This window comes from Melopsittacus undulatus, chromosome 7 (assembly GCF_012275295.1).
Source record: "Melopsittacus undulatus isolate bMelUnd1 chromosome 7, bMelUnd1.mat.Z, whole genome shotgun sequence".
Classification (NCBI taxonomy): domain Eukaryota; kingdom Metazoa; phylum Chordata; class Aves; order Psittaciformes; family Psittaculidae; genus Melopsittacus; species Melopsittacus undulatus.
In genome coordinates, this window is record NC_047533.1 from 51,608,355 (window position 1) to 51,625,296 (window position 16,942).

The 16,942-nt window shown below is 40.6% G+C and overlaps 1 protein-coding gene across 1 annotated transcript in view; it reads right to left on the reverse strand.

Annotated features, from left to right (window-relative positions):
• EMCN (endomucin) overlaps positions 1–16,942 on the reverse strand; it is a 55,697-nt gene that overhangs the window by 36,382 nt on the left and 2,373 nt on the right. Inside the window, exon 2 of the mRNA XM_034065007.1 lies at positions 2,076–2,135. Within this exon, the coding sequence (XP_033920898.1) occupies positions 2,076–2,135 (60 nt within the window). The remainder of the gene's footprint in view (positions 1–2,075; positions 2,136–16,942) is intronic.

The window sequence follows — 16,942 nt, forward strand, 5'->3', positions numbered from 1 at the left end:
AAGCCCTGGCTGAGTCTTCTTCTCTGGCCAGCTGTCCCAGACCAGCTTCCTCTGCACCCACATTTTTGTGGAAAAACTGCAATTGGCAGGACTTTCTTTGAGGTGTGAAGCAAAGCTTAGGATTCTGTGGATGAGATGAATAGCATTCTCTGATGAGTGATATTCCACAGGGTGATCTCGTTGCCCTTTGTAAGGTGTCCTCTCCTCCAGAGGGGTGAAACTTGGAGGCCGAGGGAAGATGAAAGGGCTTCCTTAGGCAGCAGGGATCACTTCCAGCTACCAGTGGTATGGAGAGATGAAAACAGAGTTGCCCGAATATCAGTAAGACAATAGCAAGGTTTAAACCAGTTTGTCTTACTGTGCATGAATGGCATACTGCAGATCCTGTGTGCTCCTGGCACATGCTCAAGGGAAGAGACTGCCCAAATTGCTGCCAATGAATCTGGGCTAAAAAGCCCATAACTAATAATTTCAAGAGTCCAGCTTTCAATTCTGCAATCTAATACAAACAGAAAGTGCTATTATCAACTACAGAGACTCATTTAAAACCGTGACAACAACCAAATATGCATCCTACTACCTCTTTCCATGGATGGGATACATGAAAGAATAGGAACAAATCATGACATCGCATGGCATTTTCTCTGATATGACTAGAGTACTTCTAAATGCAATGTTCACACTAGAACTTTTAAAACATAAGTTATACTGTTTTCCTCCTCTCTTAGTTTGCTGGCTGTTCATGTAAAATAGCAGTGCCTCAAAGAATGGATCTCCCTGGGAGCTTGCCTCACACCCACAAAGTGCTTTAATCTCATAGTGGGTTTCTGATGCTTTCTCATAGGCGTAAATAACAATACTGCTTTCCTTTCTGTGACAGAAATCTGCAAGAGAAATTTCAGTGAATCATCAAAAGAGCTCATTTACTGTGAGGTGTTGAGCCTTTATAAAGTGTCTTTGAAACAGACATTAACATCAGGCATTTTGAAACATAAAAGAACTGCAACACAATTTGAAAAAGACTAATTCTTGTGCTGTAATAACTGTAACATGCATACTTCACCTGGCTGCATCTTATTCACCTCCATCACGTCATAATCATCTCAGTGCTTTCAGCTCGGAAACAGCCTCATTAGCATATCTGGTTACTATCTGTAACTCTTGTGTCTAAGTTTTCTTCTTGCACATGGATCACTTTTTTAATGAAGCAGTCATCAGTATTCAAACTAATAAAGGAGCTGATATTTAGCGCATATGAATGAAATATGTTCAACATGGATTTTTCATAACTACAAGCCTACACAATAAAGAGAACTGAATGTGCCAGTTGAAGATATAAACCAGAATCACAGATTTTTACCATCTGAAGCAGGTATTTTCTCTGTTAAGACTTCATAGTTTTAGGACTTTAATTTAGTTAAATAAAATTTGATCTAGTTGAAATAATCACAAACAGAAATCAGAGAGAATGCAGCTTTTGAAACTGAGCAAACTGGTGCCGATCCCTTACCCCCAAAAGTGAATCTTGATATCAATAGTTTCAAAAGGTTATCAGTAGATTTCTTGCAAGTGACAGCTCTATGGACATTATTCTCTCCTATCAAATAAGGCCCAAGCTTGGCATATATTGTGTAATTTTTTACTATCAAAACCCATGTCGCCTTCCATCACTCTATATCCATCAAATGGCAGCTGCTCCCTGCTGCCATATCCCTTGAACGATGCTGTTTCCCAAATTATTCTCAATCTAACAGCCTCTTGAACTACGAGTCTTAACTAATTTCTTTATATTTGATCACACTTGGACTACTCTTTGAAACCATAACAACTCACAGAATTTCAGCCTTTTAGAACTGAAACCATTTTTGCATCCTGGTCAACTTAATCCTCTTCTTACTAAGATCCCTGAAGTCTTTCTTCTCAACAGAGTTTGATAAGAGGTCTAAGGAAATACGTCGCTTTACATTCACATGAAATAATTCATCTAATTTCTCCCAGAAGTTGGAAAAAAGCTGAATGCTAAAAAGGCAATGCAAGCTTCAGAATATCAGATAATAGCAAACTTGAACTCTTACCAGATTTTGATGTTGAGGCAGAAACAGTTGCACTGGCAGTACTGGGCTCAATAACATTTTCTGAAATAAACACAGAAATGATCATATTACTTTTGCAACTTTCCATACCTATTTAGCACTACATAGGTATATTAGGCAGACAGCAGCGAGGACCTCCTTGGAAAATCAAGTTCAAAAGCCTATTAGCAGAAGCAACCAAATCATATGACTTTGCTAGCAACCTTTCAAGCTGTATGCCAAGTCTATTAGTTTTGCCCTCACTGCTGTAACAGGGAGCATCTGCTATGGCCTTTCTCTTTGGACTGTGTGTTGTTTTCCAGCAGGCAATGAAAGATTTTTTGCTATCTGTTCCTTTCCTTGAGCACAACCATTGCCGCTCTGGGTCTTCAGGGTGAAGGAATAACTAAAATTGGCTTCAGGATTAAGCACCTTTTCTCCTGCCTTGGAGGAACAAAACTGTACTGGCTCCTTAGCTAGTACAAGCACTTTAGGAGCAGTTTTCAGCATCACCCTCATCCTTATATGAGGGAAATAGGAGAATTCACAGAACATGGATTGAGTAGCACCAGGTTGAGGAACAACTGAATTTTGCAGTTGTCCTCAAGGCAGTGCTCCAGCTGTTGGGATTTTACTGCAGTAAACGATGCCAGTCATAAAAATCCTAGGTCAAGTTAGTAGGCAAAAGTCTCCAATATTACAAAACAAACTGACAACCCCTCCATCCCACCGCAAACCAAAAGCAAAATAATTTCTATATCTTCTGGTTGTGCTGGGAAGTTGTAACAGAATAACTTGACTAAAAGCTTTGGCTTCAAATAAGATTTTCAGTTTTATTGCTTGTGTTCGTATCTTTCTACTAAAAAGTTAGAGGGTAAAATAATTACTCTGCATCAGAAACAGTGTCATTTCTTAGTGATTTTACACTGCTGTGAGACAATGGTGGGCACATTTGGGAAGGAAGATATTAGCTCTATGACTAAATGGAGAGCAAAATGGCACAGGCTAATCCCCTGGTGCTTTCAGGTTTGCAGCGTGACATCCTGTCATGCTGCATTAGCATGCTGTAATACAGACATTGCAAAACTGAGTCAGGACCGCATGTCACCATTCTTGTGTGACTCCATTCATGGTAATATCTGTGGCATTCTCTTTTTTTTTTTTTTTTGGCTACAGGGCAGAACAATCAGTTTTGTTTCCTTTGCTCAGCATGCTGTGCTCCGATTAACATTTCATGAGCACCACCGGAGGCCTGCCAGAGTCACAGATCTAACCTGGAAAAAACATAATACATAATACAATTACAGGAGCCCTGCAGGCACGTATTAAGGTCTAGTCAGATGAACCCTTATAATTCCTCTTCAAGCACTTTAAGACGTTATCAGCCCTCTTAGCACCTAATGGGTCACAGCTGGTAAGTTACCCCTTCCCAGTGAGCCCCTCTTTCCTGTGTATCTTTTCTAGGTATGCTGCTGTCTTTGTAATGGCTCACATGCTGGCCTAGTCTGATGTGGGCATATCCCGTAGCAAATGAAGTCAGTTCCCTATGGGCCTGCTGCTACTCCAGTCCTACTCCCCAGGGCACATGACTACAGGAAGGCTGTGCATGGTTTCTTGCACACTGTATTTAAAATACTTTTTTTTCTAGCCTCTTAGTTACCCAGCCAGAATAATGCTTCATAACCCATACTTGAAATACTTTGAAAACAAAATTAATCCAAATAGACCAAAAAACTATCTTGTTTTCTAAACAAGGAGCATTTTTCCATCTCTTCATTCTCATTACAAGCTACTGACAAAGCTCCTGTAATTCCCCATGACACAAGGCCACAGCACAAAACCAGAATGTTTTTTCAACAGTGCCTACATTTCATATGGTTTGTTATAACATCTCTCAGTAACTACCATGTCTGTAACACCAGCTAAACACACTAGCTGGCCAATTAGCTCATTCCTTAATTCACTCTTTCCCTAACTCAGCATGACTTTGTGGAAAACTCATTGCAATACTTAGATTATTCATCCTTTAAAGGCGTTCCATTTAATAACCATGCTGATAGGCTGAGATTTCCTCAAAACTAAAATAACGAGAGTTTACGTCACAATCTGCTGATTTTATCACAGGTTAGAGATACACTAAGGTAAATAGGATTAGCAGAGTAGAATAAAGTAGTTTCTTGAATCGTTTTCTTGAAATGGTGGATAATTAAGTATACTTTGAAAACAAACTGAAAGCAACATGCAAAAATGCTTAAAACTTGCCAGGATTTGTGGGGAGTTGATTAAAAGAAGCAATAGAATCAGTGGCTTATTATGCCTTTATCTGCGGTGTTGACTTGTGACTAAGAATCCTTTGGGGGATAAAAGCGAAAGATCCAAAATAATTGAGACAAAAACTTTGGGCTATTAAAGACCTTTGCTAGACAAAGAGAGAGACAGAAAGGTTCATTTTACTGCTCATGTCAGGTTGGCTGCAGCCTCAGATGACAGACAACCGAGTAAGGTTACCATGGCATGGCTTTTGGCACGTTTAGATGCAGTGACCTCTTTGAATCCAGTGTACCTTGAGGTACTCTGATGTGGGAGTAGCCAAAATCTAGTCAGCAATCCACACATAAACCTCTCCCACTTGTCATGCTTACTGGCAAAAATCTCGGCTAAAAGAGCATAGGTAGACCTGGGATGTAGCACCCCTGTATCTGGAGAACATGCACAGAGCTAAAAAGTGCTCAGCTGTGACACGGGGCTGAATAAAGGGCTGCTGGTGGTAAAATCCAAAAAGAAAAAAGAGTCTAAAAGTAGATTAACAAGGCAAGAAGAAATCAGGACTGTGAGTGAGATAACAATACAGGAAGAAGACGAGAGAGGAAGGACAGGAAGGACCAGAGGCAGTAAGACAATAAGTGTGGCAGGGAAAAGTATGAAAGAATTGAGAAGAGCTTGAAAAACATTTGACCCATGGCCACAAGGCCAGACTGAAAAAAAGAGTAACTGCTGGGATTTTGTTTTGTTTCTGGTTTGTTTTCTTTTGCTTGCTTGCTTGCCTGCTTTCTTTCAGGTTCACAGAATTTCCCTTTGTTGTCTTTTCTATCTTGGATTTAAATGGTACATTTGTTCTAAAATTAAAGCAACAGTACAGTCATCTGTATCTGGGCTTCAGGAATGATTTCTAAATGAACAAACTGAAACACTCACTGCACTTACTTTCTTTTCTAAAACTCAGAAGGGGCCCCTGTATTCAGGCAGGGCTGACCAATGGCCACAGTTGTCCTCAAACTGCAGCTTTTGATGTAGGCTTCAGTCTCCAAGGTCTAAGGGCTTAGACTTTTCACCATTTCTTCCCTCTCATTATCTTTACACTGGGAAGACTAAGATAAGCAGGTTTTGACCTTGTGTTAATTAGTTGCCTGTTACTGCTATTATGAAGACAGAAAAAAAGAGGCAGAAATGACTGCGTGATACTACATCAGTAGTTCTGTTTATACACTACAGGATACAAACCACTAAGTTTAAAATACCACATGAAACAGCTAGTACAAAATGAATGCCAGAAAGTCAAAATAGAAACAATCTTAAAGATTAATAGATTGTTCAAAATATATATCAATTATTTTCATTACATGAATTACTGAATTTAAATGCTGTCCTATTTGGCATCAGTATCTGATTTTGAAAAGAAACTATTTTTATGGAAAAGTCACTATCATTACAGAAACAGTGAGTGAAATGGCCTGTTTGACACTTTTCACTTGACCCTTCACTAGGTAGACAGAAGCATATGTTCATACTAAAATCCCTCCATTCAGATGACTGCTGGTTAGACCACAGCTGAAGGTACCTGGTACAGCTTTGGAAGTGTGTTGAGAAGGGTGTGGGTGCACGGAAGAGGGTGTTAATGGAGAACCATCAGAATCATCAGGAGTCTAGAAAAATCTCTCAGGAAGGACTGCAAAAATTGCATTTGCTTAGCCCAGAGAGGGAAAGATTAATGGACAGCATGATTGATAACAGCACCTAAGTAGTTGTGGGGCTGCAACAGAGGCAGAGGAATAAACTTCTCATTATATCCACTAAGGATGAAACTAGAGACAATGGACAAGGGAAATTTTGACTAGAAACTACAGTTTTTTTCAGTGCCTGTGTCAAGCTGATGGCATAGCAGACAGAAGCTAGAATTTCAACCAGTTTCCTGATGAGGATAAAAGATATTCCCACTCACAACTGGACCAGTATCAAAAGGCTGTAGCAATTACTGAAGAGGTATCCTGAAGAAACCTGTACACATTAATTTCCTGCTCAAAGCTATAAAGCAGAATCTACAGGTGGCAGTGTTATATTATGTTTGTTTATTGTATATTATATTAAGTTTGCATGTGTGACCCTGGGCCTTTACAATTGTACACAAGTCATGCAGAAGTCAAAAGTTGCTTTCTTTCTTTCTGTCTTTCCACACCATCAGAAATAAATAGTGATCTTTTTCCAGGAAGCAAATGATAATTCTGCCAGCCCCCATGACTGTGATAGAGCCTCCTGTAACAGCTGTTCCAGCATTATCTGTGGGAAGACTGTATGCTTCATCTGATGTCTTGTCCTTTCTGGAGAAAGTTATAGCTGTCCTTGTGAGAAAAGATGGTTTTGATATTCTCAGTTTTCCCAATAAATAGCTGCCGCCTGACAATGTACACAACCTGTTTGCTCTTACCTTGGAGCTCTGTTGTCTGTTACTTTTTCTATTTCATTTTCATTTATTGCTACTTCATCTCTTCATTCCCCTATCTGATCTTTCCCCAAGCCCAGTGTAGTTCTGACACTTCTCTTATTTCTGTTTTCACTCCTTACCCATCTTTCTTTCCCATTTCCTGACCTTCTACCCTAAACCTTGAGATAAATTCCTTTTTTTTCTTCTTTTGCAGTGCATGTCTGTGTAAAGGTTCGTACACCCCCCCCCCCCAAAAAAAAAAAAAAAGAAATGGTTTGTCTAGATGAGTAATTCACCTCCCATCAACCGGTCATTGCACAAATGCCCCCCCTCCACCATTTGCAGAGAACAAAAACAACTCTTAGTCACTGCTCAAACCATACTCAAGCCCTCCAAACAGAGCTCAAGTGCACCTGAATGCATTCATTTAAGGATTAAACTTAAGGTTTAATTCCTGATGTAGAAATAGGTCTTCTATGGGGGTGAGGCTAAGCCTGTATGTGCTCTTCAGGTTTCCTCCTCAGTAATGGTTTGTGGAGGCCTAGGTTGCACTTCCAGCTGAGGGGGACAAGGCAAAGTGCTACAAGCAGCATTTGGGAAACTCAGGCTCAGTCTCCTTCACAGCTTTAGAGTAATATTCTGCCAAGTCACATATAAGGATGCTTTAAAGTAGCTGCCACGGATGCTTATGGCTGGTTTGTAATGATATGGTGCTAGCCAGTTTTCCAGGGATCTGCCCAGCTTCCTGCATATCTGTGGCATCCATGCTACAGTACTGTGCTACCATAAATACTGTGTGAGGTCACCAGTTTACAGCTTTCCTGGCTATATAATCACAAATAAGATAAATAGCTACAACTGTGGAGTAAAGATGACTCCATCCTTCCTGGAAAATCTATGTAGAAAAATACAGCTTAATTAGTTTAGATGGAGCTTCTGGAACTTAATCTGCCTCATTCAGATCAGTTTGGGTATTTCTATGCATTTTGCCACATGGACACTCCCTGTGTCCCATTTTCCAGCTGATAAAAGAGGAAAATAGCATGTTCTTATTTTCTGGAGGACTACAAACTACATCACACAATGGTACCACATGCTAGCATTAATGAAGTTATGCAAGAAACAGAGATATTTGCAGGTCAAGATCTCAAATGTATCTGCAGTTTTTATCAAGCTGCAGTGTTCGCATTTGCAACTCATCTCAGATTTCTCAACGTTTGCCTTTGTCTGGAGCATGTGTTCAATGCAGAATCAACCCTCCGAAAACACTGCAGAAAGCTATAAAGTAGGGCAGAGCAAGGAATGGGATTAATTTTAGGCAACTGTTGTTATTTCAGTCCTCCCCCTGCATTTCTTTGGTTTATTTTATTTCTACTACATACAGCTTCTTCCCCCCCCCCCGTTCCAATTGCACAAATAAGAGCTACCTAATACCAAGAAAAACGCATTGCTTATGAAATCTGCAGGTTCAAGAGAGGCGTGTTTCTGAGAGCAGAGGGCTTTATGTACAAGGTTTTGATGAATCTTAAGACCAGTGGTGCCTATAATACTTTCACTTTCACCTGAAGTACTTTGTTAAGACTGAAATCGTGACATAAAACCTCCAAAAAAATCAACAGTGTGAAACTGTGATCATAGGTTGGCCAAAAATTACTAACCCATACTATGCAAGCTATTTAGAAAATCAGTAAGCACTGCAAGCAGCTCCTTCAGGAAACATAGATACCTCCAGATCACAAAACCTTCCTTTTGGGCTGTACTACTAGATTGGGCTTAAGAGAAATTTTAACAGTATTGTTTGAAACCATTAATTCCTTTCTTCCTATTCAAAGTTCACAAATACAGAATCTACAAATTAAAAATGTCAGAATTAGCGCCATCATATTAAAAGTCTGCAAATATTTTGCTCTTAAAGAACTAATTTGATGAAAGTAATACTCTTTCTAGTACATTTAATCCCTAAGGACTTGTGTTTTACATCTTAAATCAAGGTTCAGGAGTAATCCAGTGAATGGCTGGAGCTGATAACAGTGTATAGTAAGGGATGTTAATTTAAACAAAGCCATTTACTAACTTCATGAATTTGAAGCAAACTCAAATAAAAATACATAGCTTTCATACCTACATAATACTTCACTTGCTAAAGCATGGCGTGCCTCACACATACATTCAGATGTGTTTTTAATGGAATCTCCACATAACAATTCACTCTGTGACAGCACTTGGTGAAAGAAAACCCAAATCCCTAATAACAGTCCCATGCTGGATCATTGCCACTGCAGTATCCTCACGAGTCAGGACTGCAAAGTGTTTTTCCAGCCTGGTCAGACAATGCTTTTGTGCTTCTGCAGATGTTCTTAATGCAATCTTCTGCAACATAAACCATTTTCCTCCTCAGGATTTCCTCCATTGTGAGTATCTTACAACAGCAACTGGAAGGACTATGTGGATCCTGAACAACGTTACACCGGTCATGTTAAATTTGAACCCCTGTGAGATGTAGTCAGATACTCCAGGCAATGCTAAAAACTGTAAGGAAGGGGGAGAGGCCATATTTTTTGCTGCCTGATGCCAACCAGCTGGAACCCTATAACTCCCACTGCCTAGGGAGGTGGGAAACCACCTCCCATTTGTCAAGCTGTTACCTTCTTTTCAGTCACATCTCTTTAGCAGCAAACTGAAAATATACTATTATAAGTCCTACACGTTGAGGTCTTAAATTTAAGTTCAACTTTCTACTTCCCCACTGTAGCTCCTGGTCCTGGTTTGAAGGCTGGTGTCACAGGACAGATGATATTCTACAAAAGAGAAGGAAGAAACACGGGCAGGAGCATGGGGGAAGACACCAAGGCAGGAATGAGAAGCTCCTGGGCCAGGGTACCCTCCCTGCAGAAAGCAAAAGCAGCTGAAAACAGGAGAGGAAAGGAAAAGCATAAATTCAAAAGCCCTGTAGCTGAAAAGGGAGATAGGGACAGGGCTGCTCCTGTATGGCCTAAGAACAGCCAGTGGTAAATGAGGCAATGTGGGACTTGGGCTCTGCAGAGGAAATGCAAACCGGGTACACTGGAGGCACCCCGCAGCCAGGGCTGAAGAGAGGAAGGAAAGGGTGACAGCTGCAGCAATTTTTCCAGCAGGGAACGGCAAGAAGGTGGGAAATGCAGCATATGTGCCAGCACTACTCCTGTGCTCCTCCTGCTTGCCTAGGTGTGTGGCTAGAGTGCCCTAACACCAAGCACTAGCAGAGCTGCTGGGAATTACTGATTCCCCAAGCAAACAGCGCTGTTTCCACTCCACAAAGAGCTCCTGCACAGGGAGCCACCACACAGAGGAATACTGAGAAAGCAGCTGCCAACAACCAGCCTCAGCTAACATGGCTGAACATTGCTGAGGTCTCCCCCTAAACAGACGGCAATGAGAAGGGTTGAATGAGTGCCCTGTATTCTATGGAGTATCTGAAACAACCCAAACATAGCATGCTTTGCCTCTCACCATGTGTGGACATAAAAATTCGGGTGCTTACCAGCCAGTTTCATGGTTTCCTTTACTAACTCAGAAGAAATGCCATCTCCCTATCAAGGGCTTTTAACCACAAGCTTCCTCAATGCACTTTCTGCTCCTATGTAAAGCTTGGTGGGTATCTTTATTACTGTGTACTACAGAGGGATGAACACATTGTTTGCACTCCATAAAATAATAAATGCACTCAGCATGCTCATCAGCACTCCAGCTTGCCTTGGACCATGGCTCCAAGCTCTGAGCTTCTCTTTATTTAAATCTGTTAAACCTATTTAATAGGTTTTAATTAAACCCTTTAAAGCTGTTTAAATCACCAGATTGTCACCCTTTGATGGTGATATATTTGTCCATCCACGTGTAAGTTAAAAGGTAGGAGTTACCAAGTGTTATTTTATAGTATGAAAAACAAACTGCCACCTCCCTTGTGTTAGTCATGCTAAATCAATTTTTAAAATGCCTTTAATGGGTGCAGTTTTATATAGAAAGAGCTTTTTACATATTGTGCATTGCTGAGTAGAAAAAGAAAGAAAGGAGAGCCCCTTCCCCTGCAACAGGAAAGAACAAGAGCGTTGGTGTAAGTCACCCACACCCATAAGGCAGAGAGAAAACTATGTCCTTCTGTGGGTAATGCTTACAATGCTTTATCCTTACCATGCTATTTGCAAGCCTATTTTTGTTTCCCAGGAAAGCTGTGTTTGGGTAGGGCAGATATGAAACAGCCAGAGGGGAAGCTGAGACCAGGTCAATCCCTAGCTCTCCTTTGCAACGTGCTGCGGCAGCTAGTAAAATCACAGTGCTGCCCTGTGTTTGTGATCCAAATGCATCTCCAGCACCATGACTAATTATATAATTCAGGAAAGGGTCACTGCAGTGTCTACTATAATGTATTTATTTTTAGCACATCCGGGATTAGCCTAGACACCCATTTCAGCCACACCCGCCCATGCCACCCTGTTCCTGACAAAGCTCTGAGAGCCTCTGGAGCATCAAAAACCTGTTCCCCATCGAGAAAGTCATCTTTTCCACACTCCTAAAACAAAGGTACAGTGGCACAGGATATCCCAAAGGGGAGCCCAGAATGGGTTGTACAAGCCCAGAGTGGAGTACAGTCTCATTGGAGTTACGTTATATGGAAGGATGAAAGATATACTTTCAAAATATCTGATTTCTGTAGCTGACACTTATAGCTGAAGAAGAGCTTGTCTGAGAGTATCTTGCCTCGCTGATTGTTATTTTGAGTTTTTACCAATCTGATACAACTGCTAAGCTCAGATGCAAAACTGAAATGTTGTTCTCACGTGCTTTATGCTCCAAAGCATTCCTATTAAAAAACCCTAACTTGTTACTAGGAGAGCACAGGAAGCAGAGGGTCAGCAAGGAGCTGCTCTATCAAAGAGCAGTGGGAACACCTGTGATAGCCATACCAGCACCCACACTGATAAACAGCTTCCCAGTGGAGCAGAAAGCAGACCATATTCAGGATGCTCCAGCCTGTCAAAACCCTGGGTTCCAGTCAGTGCACTGGGAAGTCATGGTGAGTGGGGAGCTGATCATTTCATGCTGCTTAATTGTTACAGACATCACTTGTACTTTTATTGGCCGCTAGTGTAATTTTACTCCCCATGACAGTTAAAACTGTTGTGAATGAGTTGTCCATTCCTACTCAAACACTTAAGCTCGTCTTCTGCCTTGACCATTTCTTCCATAAATGACCAATCCCTATTTTCCATTTTGCACCTGAAAACAGTATTTTCTGTCAGTTTTTGGAACAGCAAGGTGAAAGCCGTTAGGGAAGAAGCAGACAGTGCATTATAAGAAAGTGTCACTAAGCCAATGAGGTAAGTTGTGCACTAGTTTACCTAAATGCAACAGTGTTAAGACACACTACTCACAACTCCGTTAACACAGGGAATGGCATGCAAAGGGGTTCCTCCAAAGCTATTTGGACTAGACAAGACAAAATGCGCAGAGAACCAAAACACAGTCCTGTGCCAGGAAGAGTTTTTCCCCTAATACCTATGCTATGTCCTTCCCTTGCTATCATTGACTGGCACATCATGGGGATCTATTTGGCGTAAATCTCTGATAAGTTCTTCCTCTGCTACACATTGGAAACTACTCTAGTGAGTTGCTGCAAGTGAAGCCAAACAGTTTGATAGATACATTCACTGCTTTTGGAACCATAGCAAATATATTAATACACTACTCTTATAAGGAAAACACTTTCTAAAGAAAACCCAAAGCTGCTCTAATGTAATAGCCTTCCTGAGCAGCCAGTTTTTGGTGTTGACTACATTTCCAAGATGTATATGTTTTGTGGCAAAGCAGAGTTAAATGCCACAGGATGCCCAGAAAGCTTAATAATTCAAAGAATTCTGCAGTTTTCAGAAAGGGATTTTAGCAGTCCTGTGCAGAAATGAGTAATTACAATCAAATTGCTGGCCCCAAACATTTCTTTCAACATGCCACAGACCTCTAAGTTTACATAGAGGAGTCAAGGGGAAATGAGGTTTGGATAACTTGGTAAGAGTTTCATAGAGTCTGTAATTCCTGAGGGGAGGGAGGGGGAAGTGCCATAATTTTGGCTTTGGGGAACTTTGAATGACAGTGGATGCATTAGCCATGTGTCATGTCCAAAGCTGCCTCTTTCTAACGGACATGAAACAGGGCATTTGGGGTGAAAACATTTGAATTTCTCATTTCTTGACAAAGCAATCCTCAGCTTTTCACCATTTCATCCAGCAGTGGCTGGTGCTATTTTTGCTTCCACAGCCTTTGAATGAGTTTGCAAACACTGATATTTACACCATCTACATTGCTGTGATATATAACCTATGCTGAGATGAGGAGGGGTAATTAATCTGTCAAAGAAGGATGATTTCAGACTGTCCTTGCACTGGGATAGATAGCACCACCCACATTAACATTTATAAGGTAATCAACACTGTATTTCAAATAAAGCCTGGACTCGATGTTGAGCATGAGAAGAAGTAGAAAAACTAGTAAAAAAATGAAGGAATATATGGGGCTCTGATCACTTCAAATAATTACCATGCAATGAAAATATGCCTCAACAAATCAGTAAGGTATGTTACAGAGGAAAATAATGAGAATCCTTGCCCAGGAAGAAAAGTAAATCTCCTGGTGCTGTTTTCCTCAGACTAACTGAAATACAAAGTTTTTGCCATTATGATCAGTTGTTGCCTCAAAAGCAAAACTTGTTAAGCCCAATTATGATATTAATCTCTTGATAAACATTCTGAAAGAAGAAATCTGCAGGAAGTATAAATATCTCATTAATATAATCAAGGATTTCATTGATTTAACCCTAAAGTTTTGGTTATACAACACTCCTCACACCAAGGTGCTACACTAAGAAATCATGGCATTAAGACAAACTGAAAGTGTTTTTTTAGAACTGTTACATATCTTACAGAAAACTTTGGACAGCAAGGCTGATGTTGGGCTCCCATCCCAGCAAAACACATGATTTTATTAGAGTGATAAGACAAGGCAGAAAGGTTGCAGCAGATAAATATGCTGCAAAACTATGTGCCTCTTGCTCTGTGGTTTCAGCAACCTGAGATGTGTTGTTGTCTGCAACATGCAGCAAACACCCAGGAGCATGTTAGTGCCATTGAAAAGGAGAGGTTAAGAATTGTTGTAAAAATACTCTATCGATAAATGGGCTAGATTTTCACCTGTACCAAAGTCAGGTAAGCATCCACTTTCCATATAAAAGCAGTCAGAAAATCCTTGTCCTGTTACTAGCTTGAAACATAGCTTACGAAGCACCAGTTAGTTAGTATGGCCTGAAAGGGACAGAAAAACAATTAATAATTTGGAATTAAGTTGGACCCCCCTCTAGACCAGCCTCTAGTACACGTGTAGGTGGCATCAGAAGGCTTGATACCTCCTTTCCACCTCTCCCGCAAGGAGACAATATCCCAGGTATCACGTCTGCTAAATTTTGTTCTCTTAGAGCCATTATATCAGCAAGTGATCATCAGAGCACAGTTTTGTCACATAAGGAGGTAAGTTCAGAAGGCACAGCATAGAGATGGCATAACATTAAATTGTGTCAAACCACTTTTTGTATTGGAGGTAGGTCTGGCTGATGCAGTGTACTGCTGTTAGGGCATCCAAGCAGTAACTTTCATAAGATGAAAGTTGAGGTATCACCACCTGATAGCTCAGGTTTTGAGACAATGATAGTGGCTTGCATGGCAGTACATGGTGTGACTCAGGGTTTTGACTCTTTAAATCTAGGACAGCTATTTTAAGTGCTAGCTGAAACTAAATGTTTGTCTTCTAGGGGAACCAGGTCTTTAATTCTTGACTTGTATTTGTAAATAACAGCTGCTGCACACACAAATCCAACATTGTCTCTCTGTTTACAGAACTGCAAAATAAATCCATTAAACAGTCTTCCTTGAGTTGTCTCAGCAAAACAACACCCCACCCCCTTCATGAGGAACACAAATAATGAAGTTGGCTTCCCCATATGATTTTATGTTGGGCCTTATTCATCTTAGGACTGTAAGGATAGCCTGGCTACCTAATTGCACCAGTTAAAAATACTCCCTCTTCCCTACATAAACAGTTTCTTAAAGATTATTTTCAGTTTGTATTTTTGCAGGTTTTTCACACAAGACTCAGTATATAAATAATTGGAGACCAAATTCCTTTACTATTTAGAAAAAATGCCCACAAAATGGAACCAACCTCCTAATTTTTAAGGGAGCAGAAATTAATAAGAACTTTAGGGTTAAATCCAGATAAAAGACACTGCTAAATAAAAAAGAACACATTCTGGTAAATTTTCAGGAGGCAGCCATTTGTTGGCCATGTTATACAGCATTATGTATTCTCAGGTTTGGAACAGAATGCTGCAGGAAGCTTGCCCTTCAAATTCAGCTTCCATTTATTTTGGCTGCAAATCTTAATCTCCTTATCAAGCAGGTATCAAGCCATCTGCTTCTATCCTCAGTAAATTTAGTAAACTTGCATTCAGTTTTAGGGCTAGAACAAGCAGTTTTCTTCTGTCCAGTAATAAATACACCTTTAAAATCCATTAGGTAAAACTAGCCCAGTATTGGGAAGGTGTAATGGATGAAAGGAATGTGGCAGTGGGGTAGGGGGGGAGGAATTAAAATCTGTACAGGAATGAAAACTCAATTTAAGGCTATAGTAGGCTCCAACACTACAGTTTGATTTTTTGGGAAAGCTAGTCCTGCAAACTGCTAGAAACAACACAGATACCCAAAACACGCTTGTTTGATTTGGTTTGGTTTGTCTTTGCAATAGGCAAACTCTCAAGACAGTCAAAGATTAGGTTCAAGCAAGCTAAATGTGTGAAAAAACAGCTGGCTGTCTAAAGCCTATGCACATCTCAGTTTTCATAGATGAGACAACGATCTGCCTGTGAGAGTCAGTGCCTTGCTGGCCTGTCCCAGAGCACAGCCATGAATAACAACCCGGAACGGGGGATACCATGCTCAAAAGCATTAACTGCTCAAAAAAGTTTAGTTAGTATTGAATTTTTAAAACTTGTTTTCTAAAAGACTGGAAGATTTGAGAGCTGAGAGCACAGAAGGTGGAAAAGGAAAAGGCCATCCATCTTCTCTTGTTAACATGCAGAGCTCAGGCAGCTGCAGACGTATGTAATCACTAAGAAGCCCTAGTTTAGAGGAACTTTTCTCAAGCTATCAGCCTGGGAGCTGGGATTAATCTGCTGTGTTGTAGATTTGGGATGATGTCCCAGGCTCTGAAGCAACCTCTTAACAGGAAAGAGGGCTGGGAAGGATGTAGCTTGGGGTTGATACACAGTGTAATGGAACAGCTCCAAATTGCTTCAGTAGCCTTTGGACCATGCTCTCAATGCCAAGATTTGCTCCTACCTTTCCAAAATGAAAAGTATCCTTGCTTTTCTGTAGCATCCTTGCTTTTCTGTCGGTTTTGACAATAACACTCTTGGAGAAAGGTACTGATAGCTGTCAACAGGGGTCACTAATCAGACATTAATAAACCCACCCACTGTACATCTACAATGTGGGACAGTACGTTCCAGCTCCTATATTTGAGAGCAAACCATGAATATATCCAGACTGATGCTAAGCAAAAAACATCCCCGCTCTTTTCTGCTATCAGTTCTCCAAGAAAAAACTGATTGCTGGAATAAGAAGGAAGCTGCAGTGTGCTACAAGCACTGAGTGGAGAACATCTGCTATGCTGCATAGCTATAGCCATTCTGTAGAAGGCCAAGGCATAGGAAGATGCAATCTCTAACCACTTACATTACAAGCACTTGCTAGTTCCTCTCCCCACATATTTTAGAAGAAATACTTCACTGTTACACATTTCAAAAGTAATTACACCTTAATGCAGACTCAAGAGTATTTGTATTTGATTACCATTGTTCACCAATATATTCTTTGAGCTATTCCAGTGCTGCCAGTTGTTTAAAGCTGGAAATGTTATGAACTGACTGAAAAAGCATTTTTATTTGAGATACATTTTGGAGAAGGTAAGAATAAAGGGCAATATGCCGGAAGGACTGAACATCTTGAGATGAGCATAAAGTAATTCCAGCCTTAAGCATGTAATTTAGCTCTCAAAGGGTTAAGAAAAGCCTTGAGAGGAGGGACAATAGACC